The 17,974-nt window shown below is 38.3% G+C and overlaps 1 protein-coding gene across 1 annotated transcript in view; it reads right to left on the bottom strand.

Moving 5' to 3' along the window:
• Window positions 1–133: 133 nt before the first annotated feature.
• Window positions 134–17,974, bottom strand: part of rprd1a (regulation of nuclear pre-mRNA domain containing 1A) — a 35,402-nt gene continuing 17,561 nt past the window's right edge. The window contains exon 7 of the mRNA XM_003222246.4: window positions 134–5,138. Within this exon, the coding sequence (XP_003222294.1) occupies window positions 4,989–5,138 (150 nt within the window). The 3' untranslated portion in view covers window positions 134–4,988. The remainder of the gene's footprint in view (window positions 5,139–17,974) is intronic.

Here is a 17,974-nt window from a genome sequence, read left to right as displayed (position 1 = left end):
ACTGGGTGACTTCAGGCAAGTCATACTCTCTCAGCCTCAGAGGAAGACAGGCAAATCTCCATTGAATACATCTTGAAAAGAAATCTCTGAGACAGGGTCATCCTAAGACTCAAATGAACGCACACAAAACAACATCAGTCCTAATCTTTAATTATACCTTACTTGGAAAGTGAATTGCTAAAAACCCCAAGAGGCCTAGCTTATTTACAGGAGATGATTTGCTGCAGATTTTAACCAGGGAATACAACAGCACAAATGTCTTTTGAATTTATTTCTTCAATATGAAATTGTGCCCTTAGTGGAACGAAATCACAGATTTAATCAGTGTGCAATGATTACTTATGTTTACACAAACAGCAGAGGTTTTTCACAGGCGTTACAGTGCTAGCTGTACTTATTCACAAATATCTTCACTATAACATTGCTTATACTCAAATGGTGCAGAGGCCAGGATTCAAGAAACCACAAAACTAGTTCAGTAGTCCAAGTGGGCCTCACATATCCTTTTCTCAAATCCCTTTCCCAATCATATGCAAGCTGCTGTTGGAATAGTTTTAAAAGCTGCTGATCAAAGGAAAAAAATAACTGGCCATGAGTTTCAGTAGTTTTTTTGGTTCTTAGCAAAGATCTAAACTCTTCAGTTAGAGAGATTTCTTAAACAAGTGCAAGCAAATTTCAGGCTGATGGGGTTTACTTTTTTTAAAACTAGAAATAGGAAGTTTACAAATGGTGGCTCTGGGAGGTAGATCTATACCAAAATTACTTAATAGATCTGTGCCCATGTGAATTAACCTTTCCAGTATTTTTATGTTTATGTCCAGTTTTCCTACTTACCATTCTAATTTAGGAGGAGAAAAAACCTTTTATTTGCTGCTGTTATGAAACATTTGCTTACTTATTTACTTTCTGCTCACCTGTTATTTCAACTAAGAATACCCAATCATGGATTGCTAATCATTATAACAAATATACTTGAATTGACTTGCTGAGAGGTTTAGCTGGCTTAATATTAAATATATTTATTAGTCACCAGCTCAAAGACTTGTGTAATAGTAAAATACCGAACCTTTTATTTCTATATAAGGTGACTTAGTTCAAATATAACACGTGAATTTGAATGTAGGACTGTTTGACGCATCCTAATTATAAGAAAAAAAAACCACTTAAATATACCAAAAATATGTTGTGCAGATTGAGGTGGGGTAAAAACCAAACTATTTAATATAAAGCCTACTGAGGAAGTGAAGTACAGTTGCTGACTTCCAAAGAGGCATAAAATTGTGTTTTTGCTTAGATGTATGTGAAGTCTTAGACTAACTGTGATTCCACTTATAATAGCTTAGCACTGAACTATTTTATCATTGCATTAGTCCTGGATGTCTGCAACCTTCTGATGGCAAGGCACTGCAAATTAATTTTGCAGGGGCAACTCCAGAGTAGAGCCCCCTGTGGCGCAGTGGGTTAAACTGCTGAGCTGCTGAACTTGTTGACCGAAAGGTCGGCGGTTCAAATCTGGGGAGCAGAGTGAACTCCCGCTGTCAGTTCCAGCTTCTGCCAATGTAGCAGTTCAAAAACATGCAAATGTGAGCAGATTAATAGGTACTGCTCTGGCGGGAAGGCAATGACGCTCCATGCAGTCATGCTGGCCACATGACCTTGGAGGTGTCTATGGACAATGCTGGCTCTTCAGCTTAGAAATTGAGATAAGCACCAACCCCCAGAGTCGACACGACTGGACTTAATGTCAGGAAACCTTTACCTTTATCTAACTCCAGCATACACATGGAGCTCCTTGACTCAGAAGTGTTTGAGTGATAGCAACAGATCAGAAATATTGAGAGGCCTGGTGGTTATGTATTATACATTACCATTGTATAATGACTAGGGATAATGGGAGTTCAGTCTAATACATTGGGCCACATTTTATCCATTAGGCCATAGTTTAGTGTTTACTGTGTTCATGGACTTGAGTTTATGTATTCCTCCTTCCCCTTTCATGATTACATCAGAGTAGACTGGAATGAGCATATGCCTTTGCTTCCATTTTAATTGTAGTTTTTCATTTTGTCCCAGTGAGGAATTATGCTTTAATATTAGGAACAATTTATTGAAAAAAACAAAGCACATTAACCACGGCTTCAAGTTGGTTTGTGCAGAAGTCCATGGCTTAAGTAGCATTAAAACATTTATCCTGATTTGTTAGCACAACTGTAGCTGCTCGGCACACATTTCCTTTATGCCTGCCTATATCATTTTTGGGTGCTAAGGAGGCTGGTATCCCCTTCCTCCACAGGGTCCACCCTCCCCAACCCAGGCTGTTCCATGCCTCTTGGTGAATGGGCATATCTGGAGAAGCATCTAATTGTGTCCCTATAATCTGGTACAAAACTGTTAGAATATCTAACCCCCAGAGAATCCCAGAAATCATTTTGTGTCTGGCAATGGGAATTGTAGTGCTTTCCCAATTCTACTCACTTTCCATGAGATATGGAATGGCTCTGTTAGGGCAGTAGGACAGTTCTGGAGCTGAATAGGATGTCAGTGAACTGGTATATTGCTCACCATGGCGAAAGTCCACAATGTAGAATTATTACTCCACACTGAGCCATACATGAATGTGATCACCATCAGTAAAGCCAGACTTATATTTTATTATATGCAAATTTGTTGAATGTGGCACTAGCTTAATCACTAACTTCAGAAGGAAAAGAACCTATCAGCTAAATCCTGCTCTTGTCTTCAGCTCTCATATTTCATTGAAACAGATGAAAACTAATCTGAAGATTTACAGTGTATCTATAGTAGCGTCCTACACTCAATCAAGACTTTTGAAAACCTTGACAACCTCCTATGTTTTCAGATGTTGTTGTTGCTGTCAGAAAAAAGAGTGAAACACTACCTGTTATGACTAGCAGAGATCTGTTATATAGTTGATGGGACACACTATTTAATGTACATGCAAATATTTTTCCTCATACTTAAAAATAGAGCATAGTGCAAGGTAAAAGCACTTTTCATTTCCACTGATTGCACTATATGAGATTTTAAACGGTTAAACGATTTATCATTCAAAATTAGTTGTGCTTAAATGTGCTGACATTTGGCTGGACCATGTCCAAACTTTGCAATAGAACACATGATAAGGAGATGGATGACCTATGTAGTGAACACTGAAATTGCTTTCAATATTAGCCGACATGAGTAAGAAAAAATAGCTTTTCATATGCTGTTGGACTATACTTCCATCATCATAGCAATGGATAAGGAATGCTAAAAGCTTTAATTCAACCACTGAAAGGCACACTTTGCCCACCTTGGAAAAATAGAATTACTATTAAAAAAGAGAACTCTAAGGGTAAACAAAGTGCTTTAAATACTGAAACGACCAGTGCAGTACTTGTTTTAGGAAGCCATTATATAATTAAATACAGTAGAGTCTCACTTATCCAACATTCGCTTATCCAACGTTCTGGATTATCCAATGCAGTCGTTCCCCCCCCCCCCCCCCCCGATCCACAGCTGTTTCTCTAGGCAGCAAGGACTGAACTTTTTATGGATTTAATTTCCAACAATGTTGTCTGTAAGTTCATTTTATGCAATTCTATCTTTATTTGTAGTCAATTTGTTGGTAGCCAATGTTTTTTTAGTCAATATTTTCAATATATTGTAATGTTTTGATGTTAAATTCATAATACAGTAATTACTACATAACATTGCCGTATATTGAACTCCTATGCATAATTTGCTTAATTAGCCCACTAAGATTTTTCTCCCCAACAGCAAGAATAGTTTCCAATTTGTTCTTCTGGTTGGGAAAGAAAGATTGTGAAGTTTCAATGTTTGCCAGAGAGTCAGACATTTAAGTCACCGATGCTAAAATGTTAATGAGTAATTATGTGCACAAATGATTTCTGTATCTGAAACTGGAGCAGGGTAGTGGTTCACATAAGCAAACAGCAGATAGGTTAAGCTACATAAGCCAGATCAGCAAGCCTTCATCTATTTGAACTGACAAGGATACATTTGGGGGCATAAGCGAGAGATATTTCAATATTTATGCCAATATCTGGAACAACAACTAAGAGAACAGATAAGTGATTTGGTTCGGATAATGAAAATGATAACCTATTGTATTATATTACTGCAAAGTGTACATTGAGGCTATGCTTGTTGTATGCTTAATCTTAGAACAAGCTTTAATGAAAGCAGTCAGATAGGGTAACTATAGAGATGACTGCTCTTAAAAATACAAAGCTATTTTTTAAAAAATTCTAAGAATAAGTACAGATTTAGAGTTACGCAACCATCCCCACTACTTCCAATATTCGATCACCATTTCCAGAAAGGTTTACAAATGCATAATGTCTTGGCTATTGTCTTGGATGAGACTGATATAAAAAAGAAATTACTATAGAAGCACATGGTTCTTCAAGACATACAAAGCAATGCTTCAAGAAGATGAAAAAAATACTATAAAATTAAAATTCTAAATCATATATTTTAATTTAGATGAATAAGGTTATTTTTGGTCATTCAACATCTCTTTTTAATATGGTTTGTATTCAAAGTTTTCAAATGATGTGATAATAAGACACTTTTTGGGGAGAAGATAAATGATTATTGTCACGTTTCAAGCAAAGTCTCACAAGTTATCTTTTATAATGGAAATACCAGGTTCTATTATTTAAGTGCAGATCTTGTATCATTAGTCTGTAAGGAGAAAATGAAACAAAACTTGCTACAGGAGTGTGGCCTAATCAATTTGAGTTCAAAAGGTAATTCTAACAAATACCTTTTAAAAAACATAATGACATAGAAGCTGTCTCCTACATAGTACCTGCTTCACCACTTGAAAGTAAAATAGTAAACAAAGCAACCGTTAACATTTTTTTATAAATTAGAACACTGCAGTGCTACTTTCAACAAATATACAAAAATATTATCAATTGACTCAACCGATTGCTTACTCCAGTGAAAATGGGTGAATGTCAATTGTCACTATAGACATCTCCAGCAAATGGAAGGTGCACCTGGCTTCCTGTGACGTTGGGGAGTCTTGACAGATCTGGGAGGCTCTGGAGGCGCGACTTCAGTTCTTTCCGTACCAGAGACACATTGGTTAATTTGCGCTTGTATTCCTGTAAGACAGAAAGAAGTTCACATGATACCTCCATTCATATCTTGTTCCTAGTGTTAACAAAAGGTCATTGCTCCCCCGACCCAGTGAATTAAGATGGTGATGAACATTTGGAAAACAAGGACTTTGTGGGCCATATTCTAAAGCAGTGCTTCCCAACCTGTGGTCCATGCGCCACCAGTGGTCCGCAAGAGCTAAAATATGGTCCACAGGCTCACAGTTACTATTACGGATAATAGCACAGCCCAGCCAAAAAGATTTTTTTCTTGGTGTCTTCATTTCTTGGCCTGTTCCTGGGGTTATTTGAGGTGCTGATTTAGAAAATTACATTGGATAGACCACATCAGCTCTAGATTATTAAATATGGTTTTCTGTGGGTGAGCAGATGGCGACTCCTGGATGGCATTTGTTCTGTATCAGAAACTAGAGCTGATGTGGTCTATCTAATGCAATGTTCTGAATCAGCACCCCAAATAACCAAACTGAATCTAAAGTTGGCCAAAAACTGATTCGTAACCCTTTTGGTATTCATGTTGGAGAGTGGTCCCTGGTCAAAGTGATCCCTGGTCAAGTGGTCGCTAGTTAAAGTGGTCCCTGGTCAAAAAAAGGTTGGGGAGCACTGTTCTAAAAGCAAATAGGAAACTATGCAGGATAGCAAGACAATTGGTCCTCCATATCCATGGATTCAAACATCAATGAATTCAACCATCTGCGCCTTGAAAATATTTTTCAAAAACCCTGAAATGGGGCATCATTTTTCTATATCACTGTATATAATGCGACCTGAGCATCCACAGGCCTCTGGTCTCCTGGAGGATACTGGTTCTAAACTCCAGAAGATACTGAGGACCCATTGGTTTTTCCAGAGCTTCTCTCAGAAGTACGCAGTACCCCAATTTAGGTAGTTTATTTTCTTGTTTTATTGACTTTTCCTCATGTAGAGTAAAGCACATAAACCAGTCTCCTCCTCACCAGCATTGTGCAACTACTCCACTATCTCTTTTAAAATCAGCCCACAAACATTTTAAAATATAATTTTAAAGTAATCAATCAGAGCAGTTTAGAAGACCGAAATAGCACATGTTACCTTGTAGGAAACGCCATATTATTGTGACCGTTTTAGGATACTGTAATGGGAATATTCTAAATTTCCTTTTCTACAATAGGATTTGGGTTGCAGATGTCCTCCCTGTACAGACTCTACAGGTGCCAAAGTTGACTTCGTTTTAGCACCAAGCTAAACCATACTTTTCATTAAAGCTTTTAAGAGTCTAACAACTGTGTCTAGTATTTGCATGTTGATGATTGAAAAGTATTTTAATGTAGAGCAAGGGAAGTGTGGCTAATGGGTCTCACTTTTGTAGTCCCATCAAAGTTCTACAAAGCCTTCCTCTTTATTTTAGCACAATCTCTTGATTATTTCTGCCCCCAAATCCTCAGGACTCTCCATACATTCCTATCAGGCAGTCAAAATGGCAATGAAAAGTGAGATCACTTCCTATTGACATTTTAGCTGATGAAAAAAGTTTGCCTGGGGACTGTAGGAGGGGAGAAAATTGGCCCTCGGCCCCGCATGGACTTGTCCATCTGTTTCAAAGTGTCAGATATGTTTTTAGGCTATAGGTTGCCTTTTAATGTTTCAAGTTGTAAACTGTTCTAAATGGATTTGATCACAAGAGATATTTGGATATGGGGCAAGATAGAAATATATTTTAAAAATCAAATAAAATAGTTTTGTAGAGATGAACTACCTAGACAAATTTCCAATGGAATCTCATCTTAAGTTTCTGCATTCCAGTAGGACCTGCTAAACAGGGAAGTCCTGCACTGCTTTGAGATCCTTGGGGAAGCTCTTGTTTCAGTTCCACCAGTATCACAGACCCAGCTGATGAAACTGTGAAAAGACTTCTCAGTGCAATTCTGCTCCTCATAAGGCTAGGCTAGCTTCATATCCACTCCTTCTACCAGCAAGTAAATACCGTTTTTATTTAAGCAAGCCTCTGGCAATTACGTGGTTGTGCAGAAAGATCTTTTAATTGGGTGTGTGCACTGTACAGTGGAACCTCGACTTACGAGTTTCCCAATCTATTTGTAATTCAAGATACGAACCGTCGTTTGTCGGATTTTCTGTTACAATCTGAGTTACGAGCCAAAGGAGGAGGCTCTTCGCCCTTTGAGAAGGCCCTGCGCAAGATAGCTGGTACCCTCCTTCTTCGCTCGGGCATGCAGCTCACCCCAGGCCTAGCACAAAGCCTGCTCGTGGTTTTCCTTCAGCATGGCAGCGGATGGAGAAGAACCATGGAGCCTCCTCCTCCGCCAGGCGCTACAAGGCCTCCAGCTTGGCTTGCAAGAGGTATCGGCCAGCGAAGTCCTCAACCGGGGGTGGGGGGCTAAAGTTGATTGAATTCATTCTGTGACCGAGCTATGGAACATATTAATAGCATTTTACTGTGGAATTTAGACTTGACATATGAGCGTTTTAAGAGCTCAGTCACAGAACGAATTAAACTAGTAAGTCAAGACATCACTGTACTTTTAATTTACTATATTTCAGCAATTCCATGGCACATTTTCTCCCAAAAAAAAGAAGTTTAAAAAAGCCTTAGTCTTAGAATTGATGGTGTCCTAGATTCATGGACTCAGCTGAGAGATCAGGAGGGAAGCCAGCAAGAAACATGAGGTATCCATCAAGAGTGGAGGCAGCAGTGGCTTTACTTCTTTGTCTTACTGCCCAGCTGATCTGGCCAGTCCCCCAAAAGCCTCCCCAACTTCACACCAGATGCTGCTGCCCTGCTGACTTTCATATTGGCCACACCAAGCCAGCAGCAAGAAAGGCAGCAAGATAGCAGAATCAGGTATAGGGTTGGGGGAAGCTTGGGGATGTCAGGAGAAAGGGATATAAAATAAATAAATGCATACCAAACTATGAGGTATGGAAACCAAAGCAGCTACTCTACTCCGAACTCAAGAATGGGAAACAGAATGTTGGTGGGCAGGAAAAGAAATTTAAAGATGGGCTTAAAGCCAACCTTAAAAACTGTGGCATAGACACTGAGAACTGGTCAAGAATAGGTCTCTTCAGCCATCTACGGATCCATCCCCAAGATAGTGAAGACAGAGGACCATCATCCTCGAACTACGAGAGATCGCCTAAGTAAGTAAGGCCAACCCATCCTCCATTTTAACATTTCATGGTCCTATTGTAACATTTGTGCTCAGTTTGGTTTAAAACATTGCCTGTGTGAAACCACTCACATTGCATATACTACCTACCTATTTCATACTCTTCACTTGTTCCAATTTGGCAGGGTTAGGAACAATTGACCTTCTGCCAACCTATGTTTTCAGCTGCCTTGAAATATCCTCCTTTCTTTCTCCACCTTACACTTTCTGCCTTTGTTCTCAACTTATGTCATTGGTTACAAACTAAGTTCAAAGGACAAAAGAAATTTGCACTCAACTCAACCGAAGAAAGAATCTTGCTCTTCCGAGTAGGCTCCTGCAAAAGCAAATTGCTGTCGCCTCTGTTCTTCCTCATTAATAACTTGCCCTCTTGACCACACTCTGATGTTGTAAACTGTTGTAGTTTTCATCTGTGAAATGTTGGAGGGTATGCTATTGAGAGCATTTTGTAGAAAATTGGTCAAAATTTCTCTCAGCAGCAGAACAAGGAAAGTGTACACTAAATGACTCCACATTCCCTCCCAACATCCAACATTTTTCAGCCTCCAAAAGGCCCCCAGGGAATGTGGGAGGTAATTGTAGCATATTTTTACCCCATGACCATTTTAGGCCTAGGAAATTCCTTTTTTCCAACAGAGAGTGATGAGGAAATTGAATTCTGGATCGCTTCATTTAGGAAATAATGGCTCTCTTAGGTCTAAAATGGCCCAAAAAGGAAAAGACATCTATGACTACCTACAGGGAGGGACAGGGGGCAAGATGGGACGTCATATATTTCCAGGCCATTTGTTCCCAGAATGCCCATTCCGCAGGGAAGCTTGGCAGGCTTCATTTACAGCACAATGTAGGTAAAGGGTAAAGGTTTCCCCTGACATTAAGTCCAGTCGTCACCGACTTTGGGGGTTGGTGCCGAAGAGCCGGCGTTGTCCATAGACACCTCCAAGGTCATGTGGCTGGCATGACTGCATGGAGCGCCGTTACCTTCCTACCGGAGCGGTACCTATTGATCTACTCACATTTGCATGTTTTCGGACTGCTAGGTTGGCAGGAGCTGGGGCTAACAGTGGGCGCTCATTCTGCTCCCGGGACTTGAACCTGGGACCTTTTGGTCCACAAGTTCAGCAGCTCAGCGCTTTAACACACTGTGCCACCAGGGCCCCATAGCACAATGTACTGTCTATTTAATCAGATCTTACCAAATTCAATGAGGCGTATGTCCAAGTAAACATGCATAGAATCCAGCTTAAGGCTGCACATAACTTCTGTTTTACCAGGACTTAAAGAAAGCCTAACATTACTCTTTTTTGTTTACTAAGAGACATGTCTTCTGTGGCATTTGTTTCATTTAGTTAATTTTTGTTTCATCCTACTCTGTCTTTGAAACATGAATTTATCTTAAAAGTAGTTGTTATTGTTTTTGTTCTATGCCCGGTGGCACAGTGGGTTAAACCCTTGTGCCAACAGGACTGCTGACTTGAAGGTTGCCAATTCGAATCCAATCCGGGGAGAGCACAGATGAGCTCCCTCTATCAGCGCCAGCTCCATGCAGGGATAAGAGAGAAGTCTCCCACAAGGATGGTAAAAACATCAAAACATCCAGGTGTCCCCTGAGCAACGTCCTTGCAGATGGCCAATTATCTCACACCAGAAGCAATTTGCAGTCCCTGAGCTAACCCTTCAACCACAACAAACCAGGCAAGAAAGATCCATACATATCATGACAGTCCTTGTCCCAGTCTCAAAAACAGCAGAAAGAAGTCAGAGGTCAACCAGGGCTTACAAAACCTCTGGTCTCTTTCTCCTCGTGACCTGCATCAGCACGCAGACACACTGGGCAGTTTAATCCTGATCTCTATCCAGGGAGGCCATAAAAGGGGCTCCCTCACCCCCAGCAGCCACAGCTTGGTGGTCATGGTTGCAAATTATTTTGCTTTGCTTTCCTAATCCTGCACCTTGGATTTGGAACATACCCAATTCTCATATCAACGACTCTCAAAGTCTTTTAGGTATACTGTATTTTCCTTACTCTTCATCCGACATTTTGAAAGGATTGTTAAAGGCATCAGATCTAAGTCAGCACTTGGTTAGCACTTGGTTGAGAAACAAAGGACAAGATTCAATTGTCTCAGGAACTGCATGTGGCCTCCAGGAGGGACATTCCCCATCCCTACTCTATGGGACTGTACATGGATTAGGAAATGGGAGCAGAGCTCCACTGCCAAAATGACTAAGGAAAGAGTCCTTTTCACAAGATTAATTGGGCTCACTTGGTGAGGGATGTCGACCCCATTTTTTCAGCAACTGAGCCCCCCCTCCCCAACACACAAAATGGAGAGTCGTGTATTGATTTTGGAAAAGTGGAAAATTGCTCTTCTGCTGAAAGATAGCATTGTCATGTGTATGAGCATGTGTGAAAGTATATACAGTAGAGTCTCACTTATCCAACATAAATGGGCCAGCAGAACGTTGGATAAGTGAATATGTTGGATAATAAGGAGGGATTAAGGAAAAGCCTATTAAACATCAAATTAGGTTATGATTTTATAAATTAAGCACCAAAACATCATGTTATACAACAAATTTGACAGAAAAAGTAGTTCAATACGCAGTAATGCTATGTAGTAATTACTGTATTTATGAATTTAGCACCAAAATATCACGATGTTTTGAAAACATTGACTACAAAAATGGCTTGGATAATCCAGAACGTTGGATAAGTGAGACTCTACTGTATTATTAAAAATGCTATAAAATATTATATTATAAAACTGAGGTCGGGAGCCAGGTAAATGATCTTTGGAGGGCCTTAGTTTGGGGACCCAGGATCTAGATGGTCTTTGAAGGTCTCTTTGTTTACCTATGGCCTTATGATAAGTGAGACTCTACTGTATATGAGTATGTCCGTAGTCCTTTTTACAACTTGGTCCTTTTCACTAAAGTTAAAAATGAGAGAGAACTCCTATACGGTATACCTTTAATGTTTTGCAGAAGATGGAATTTCAGCATGCGTGTGTCACAATATGCTAAAATTCCGTTTTTTGCACAACCATTAATGCTAGAAAAGTCGTATTCAGTTTTCCATGTCACTTTTTGCTTCCTTGTATTTCTCTTTGTCTCTAAGACTGAAACTATTGGGCATGGGAGTGTATTCCTACCTTTTTGTGACTGGCAACTTTTTCAAGATTAGCCATCACCTTCAGAAGCAGCCATTTTTTGGTTGTATGGATTGTCTCATAGTTCCAAAATGTGGGTCTAGGGCAGGGGTCCCCAAACTAAGGCCCGGGGGCCAGATGCGGCCCTCCAGGGTCATTTACCTGGCCTCCGCCCTTAGTTTTATAATATAATATTTTTATATCAGTTTTAATAATATAATATATTGTATATACATATAATATTGATAAAAATATTATGTTATACAATATAATACTAATAATAATACCATATAATAATATTAATTATATGTTATATATTACATATACAGTAATATTACAGTATAGTGATATAGTTCAATATAGTAATATACAATGCTAATATTGTGCTATGCTAATAATATAATATAATAATATAATATAATAATGTATGCACATACAGCTGCTCTGAGTCCCCTTCAGGATGAGAAGGGTGGGATATAAATGTAGTAAATAATGGTAGTAAATAAATAAATAAATAAATAATTTTAGACTTAGGCTCGCCCAAAGTCTGAAATGACTTGAAGGCACACAACAACAACAACAACAATCATAATTAACTTGACTATTTCATTGGCCAGTAGCAGGCACACACTTTCCATTGAAATCCTGATAGTTTTATGTTGGTTAAAATTGTTTTCATTTTTAAATATTGTATTATTCTTTAATTGTTATTGTTGTATTGCACTACAAATAACACATATGCAGTGTGCATAGAATTTGTTTGTATTTTTTTTTCAAATGATAATTCGGCCCCTCAACAGTCTGAAGTATGGTGGACCGGACCGGCCCTCTGCTTTAAAAGTTTGAGGACCCCTGGTCTAGGGAATTTGATGGGAATAAAATTTTCTGCCAGGAAAAAGTGGACCTCATAATTTGAAAATTTATCAATCACATAAAATATGTTGGTGTGAATAAATTGGGATCTATACTGTCAAATAATGCAGTGCAGGAATTGCATTAGCTTGCTGCATCCATAAAATGCATACAGTCTAATGCGATTTAACCCGAGGCAAGCCACTTAATTTGACTTGATCTCAAGTTTAAAAAAAAAAACACAGGGAAAAATCCAAATAATGCAGCAAGATCCAGTCCTTTCCTGGTGCTGGGTCAGTTGGGACTGCCATTTCAAGATCGCATCCACACAGGCAGCCAGAGAAGTGGAATCGCAGTCACTTCCTGTCTTCCAGCGTACCCCCCCCCCCAAAAAAAAAAAAAAAAACCCTACAGAAAATTCTCCCTTATAATTGCTGCCTGTCTTTTACTTCCTGATTCTTCAACATTCAGGGAGCAAAGGAGCTTTGAAGGAGGGACCACTGTTAAATTACCAAAGTGGTGGCAAGGACTTTTCAAAGGCAGGTCAACTCATTCTTGCCACCCGCATTAGAATATTTTTTCAGATGCCTTTACTATATGAAGTGAAAACTGATTTTCTTCCAAATTAATGGCTACATTTGGCTAAAACAAAAAAAAAATTAGAGCATACAAAGCAAACCATGGAAGAATCAACACTATTCTGGACTAGGTAAGAAAAATAGATCAAAATAATGAATCCTAAACTCAGTGGGAGATTCAATGGGAGGTAAAGCCCTTCAAAAGATCTTGGAAGTAACCTCCCACTGTTGCCCATCCCAGATTAAGACAAATTTAATCAATGAAAATTATATTAAAATGTTGTCCTACCAACTTTTCAATGAATTTGTGTTTATTTGTTTTTTTTTTTTACTATAAAGACACTAAGTCTTGGATTTATGTTTTTATTTACGGCTGTTTTTTGCATATGGCCCTGATAAGGTTTGGTCTTGTATTAAATAATATATTAAGGATATGGATGCTTATAATTCACTTTGAATAAGACTTGGGCTCCAGTTTCTGTTGTCAGGTTAAACACTAGTAAAAACTTAAGTTTAAGTCTTTTAATCTGATATCTTCAGATGTCACTAAAGAGAGGATAATTAAATACCCTGAAACTGAAGGTGTAAATCATGTCTTCCTTCTGCAACTTTAATTTAAATCTCTGGAATTATTTCAGTAGCCCATGGTAGCTAGTAAAATTATTTGACGACTATGACTTGAAATCTGTTGGTTCACTACACCTGCATGATTACACCTGGGTAAGTTATGAAGAAAGTAAGGCACTGAAGAAACTTATAGTTTGGGGACAACTCTGGAAAAAGCAACATTCTGTCCAATGTCTCTTTTTGAGATAAGAAATTATTACAGCCAATTTTATGTCAAGGAAGATTCAATGTATTCTTTTATTTAATTAATGCTGGTATTATTTACTGTATGCTTAATAATTCTATTTATACAAATTATTTTTTTTTCAAATTACAGAGTACCCAAGTTAAGAACAAGATAGGTTCTGTAGGTTTGTTCTTAAATTGAGTTTGTATGTAAGTCAGAACAAGTACTTTAAAACTCCAGCAGTGTGTGTCTGTGTGTGAATGATTTGGATAGCATAGGGAAGGGTTAACACCATTGTGGGGCTTGTTTTGCTGTCTGTGTGTGTCCCTGTTCAGAAGATATCACATCATTTTCTGTCCTAGTGACACTTGGATTTTTTGGGGGAAAAAGGCTCATTGTGGAAATAAGGATTGATGATAAAGCCTCAGTAGATACAAGTTATCCCATGATAGTTCTTTCAAGAGTGATTTTGTTAATGTGGGATTTGTGTATTGGTAGTGTTTAAATGAAATTTGTGTCTTGCCTGTATTGCATACTGATTGCATCATCCAGAGTGTACTATAGTCTGGAAAGAGTTAATTACTAAGAAGCTGTGATGACCTTGATGTCTGGCTGGAACTGGGGAGTGTCCAGACACAAGTGTGTGTGCATTGCTGATTGCATCAGTTCTGTTCTGTTGAGTAGAGTCAAGTCCTGTGTTTGTCTGCAAGTCTGTTTGTCTTGATTATTACTGCTTACAGTAAAACTTGTATATAGTTTTACCAAAGTCTCTGGGTGTCACTTCGTTCTGCGTTCCACTGATTCCATCCAACTACTGCTGCGCTGCAAATTACTCTGACAGATTTCCCTTCCCAGGGGTAGATTTCTCTCACTTCCTGTTGTGTTACCTCCATTCTTAACGATGAGTCATTTGTAAGTTGGAGGTTTGTAATTTGGGGACTGTCTGGACATTTCATTTATATTTCAGTTGTGAGTTCTATTGGGAAGGCTGTTAATTGGATAATTATTTATCTGAATACTATCCTATACACGTTTTACATCTTAGTCTAAACATAGTTAAGAGGGACTACCCACAAGATCTAAATCACTTTGAAGCAAACAATGACAAACCCACACACTTTTTTGACAGAATATTGCCACCTACTACAACAGTCACCCTAGACTCTCCATAAATCCAGTCATGGCAACCTCTGAAACTAAGATGATGTTGCTCTGGTGATTTCTGGTTGGTGTATGGGGCAGACATTCTGGCTCTACCATCAGACACTATGATTCCAAAAGGACAAGGTATCCCTAGAATAGCAACTGGAACTCTTAGGTCCTCTTCCTCTGAAATCTACCATTCCAATCATCTGAAAGAAATAGGATTATTTCTTTCAATCAGCAGTTTCAGTGCTTTCTTGTGGAACTTTCTGTTGAATATAAATAAAGTAAATAGTCATTTTATGACACTAGCAGCTGCACAGACAGGCAAGATCCACTGGCTTCAAGCAACCTGATTGTCCAATAGTCCATTTCTAAGGTAACTGCACCTTTGGCCTTTCCCCTGCTGCTCCTACTGCCTACACTGACATAGTGCACAAGATTAATTACATGGGAGGCCAGAGCTCTATAGAAAACTTTCACATAGCCCTGAGTCCTGTGATAAAATTATATCAACAACTATGGATGTTGTGGCTTTCATCTTCTGCCAGTGATACACTTTCACTAAAAACACCTCCAGCCCTGGGTTAATGGTTATCAGAAACCTATAGATGAATAGATATATCTTTCCAGCCAACACTAGCCAACGGCTATCTCTGGCTTATCTTTACCCAGTTTTAGGCTGACCAGGAAATAAATGCAGTCACTAATTTTATAAAGGGTTCTTTGCTGATTGATTTGTTAAATAGGTATCCTACCAAACGATAAGGCGAGATACTGAAATACATATCAGACTGTAAATGCATGGGAGAAGGGACTGCTTTGTTAAACTTTCAAAAGCACTTAGCAAATTGTAGGTATTTTACATATTTCTGTAAAAGTAATTAATTCATTTTAATATGTCCAACATATCACAAAAGTGGATGTATTCATATGACAATTTAAAATACCAACTCAGCTGTCTGAAATCAAAGGGTATTTCCCATTTAAACAGACAACTATCTCACGTCAGTTTAAAATAGAGTAATATTGCTTATTCATTCTTACAGGACCATCTATGCATGTCTATTCAGAAATCAGTCCCACACTTCAATGGGACTTACTCACAGGTATGTTTACACAGGACTGCAGCCATAACAAACAATATTAATACTCAACTCTCTAAAAATTCTGTAACTACCAGGCTTTCTAACACTAAACACGGAGATTAAGGATGCATCGACCTGAAAGATTCCCATATTCCATGTTTGTGACTTAAGCACAGAGCTGGAAGCCAAGATATATTCTCTGGTAAGAAACAATGTATTAAAGAGATGAGCTGAAAATGCTCATGATGCAGTACATTTCAAAAGAACCAATGTAAAATATTCCTGGGAACATTCTGTATTCCACTTCGAAAGCATACCCTTTTATATTTGAACACAAATCATTTATATGAAAAGAATACCTTTCATTGCCATATAAGGATATGAACATTTGGTAAGGATGTGATATTCATTTTTTAACAGGACTTGCAGACCTTTTCTACGTACTTGTGCTGATTTTGGAGTTCTAATAGAAAAACATGCACACCAGGGTAAGGGGGAATATACAGTTTTAAGTGTCCCTTAGGGCCACCATTTACTGAATTAAAATGCTTTCAGAAAAAATGTACGCAGGTCCATTCAAATTACTGAAATATAGAATGTAATATAAAGTTTGGTTAGTACTATTTCTAAGTACTTTCAAAACATGTACTGTGGGTAATTTGGTACCCCATTCCATCACTGAAATTCTACAGTGTCACTGGCCTAAGAATTGGACCTGACTAGGGAATTGGAATCACTCAAGCATCCCCAACCTTCTCCCAGCAGTCTTTAGATGTGTACAGGTAAGAGATGTAGGAGTGTATTCTTCTCATGTTCAATTTCAGAGGCACCTACAATATGTCTAAAGGCTATGCATCCAAGGTTTAACAGATGTGGAAAAGGGAATTAGTGCTCAGTTCTGCAAGTATCATGCCTCCAAGATTGGCATCAAACAAGACTTGAATAGAAGCAGTTTAGCAAACTCAGATAAAATTGTGGTGCCCAGAATTGGCATTAGGGAGAGGAGAGCCAAGCTGACTACTGGACAGAGCAAGATCATTTCTGACTTATTTAATTAGGTTTATTTTTTTCTAAATTTTAATATATATTTAAAAACAATTTAAATATTCACTTAGATTCAGTTCCTTTTCCACCAGCGAGAGATTTCATTAAACAAAATTGCACCCAACTCAACTGGTGTGTTTGAGTGGTGTTAACTGGATACTCGTTTCTGCTAATACATCCCCAATTGTTCTGGAATTTCCTCAAAACCTCATGAGTTTTTAGGGGGCACAAGAAATGTTAAGGGGAGAGTGGAATGGACAAAAAATGTTCAGAAACGCTCAGATGGAGTTAAATCCTCCCGTGGCTGTTCTATCCACAAAAATCTTCTGCTGGATCCAACCAAGTATCTAAATAAAAAAATCATACCAAAACCTTGTTTCCTGCAGTCCTAGTCAATCACGTTTAAACTATAGATTTTAAATCAACGTTTTACTAGTCTGAATTATTTCGATGTGCGTTTTAATCTCATGTCTGTTTTAAATGATTTTATGTTTTTATCTACTGTGTTTCAATTATATTGTAATTTGTCTTGAGCCTTGGGAAGATGGTGAAATGAGTAATCAAATTATACTAACCACTCTGCTGATATTGATGGAAAAGATTCAGCTGTATGCTAGTCCGTCTAGTTAGCCTACTAAAATTAGGAATGACTGAGACAAGGGATTGTTTGTATGTTGGGAAAGTAATCTAGCAGTAATCACTTGAAACTCGGTGCCCATCCTTTCAAGTGGTAAAGTGTTTCATTCATGGCCAGTTCGTGGTAGCAGAAATACAACAATTGCAAATCGGGTCATTTTTTAAAAACACCTTATAGTTTAGAAACTTTGGGAGAATGCTAAAATATATGATCACTGCCACAAAAAATTTATACGTTCAGAAAATGAAGGAAACACTTATCCCCAAAAAAGAATGGCTGATGAAGATCTTGCAAATTAGCTGAGATTGACAAATTGACTATACTGATTAAATAGAAATCTTTGAGTTTAAGACCTGTTCATCACTTT

This window comes from Anolis carolinensis, chromosome 6 (genome assembly GCF_035594765.1).
Source record: "Anolis carolinensis isolate JA03-04 chromosome 6, rAnoCar3.1.pri, whole genome shotgun sequence".
Taxonomy (NCBI): Eukaryota; Metazoa; Chordata; class Lepidosauria; order Squamata; family Dactyloidae; genus Anolis; species Anolis carolinensis.
The sequence above is the reverse complement of the archived record's forward strand: the minus strand, read 5'-3'. Positions and strand labels throughout refer to the sequence as shown.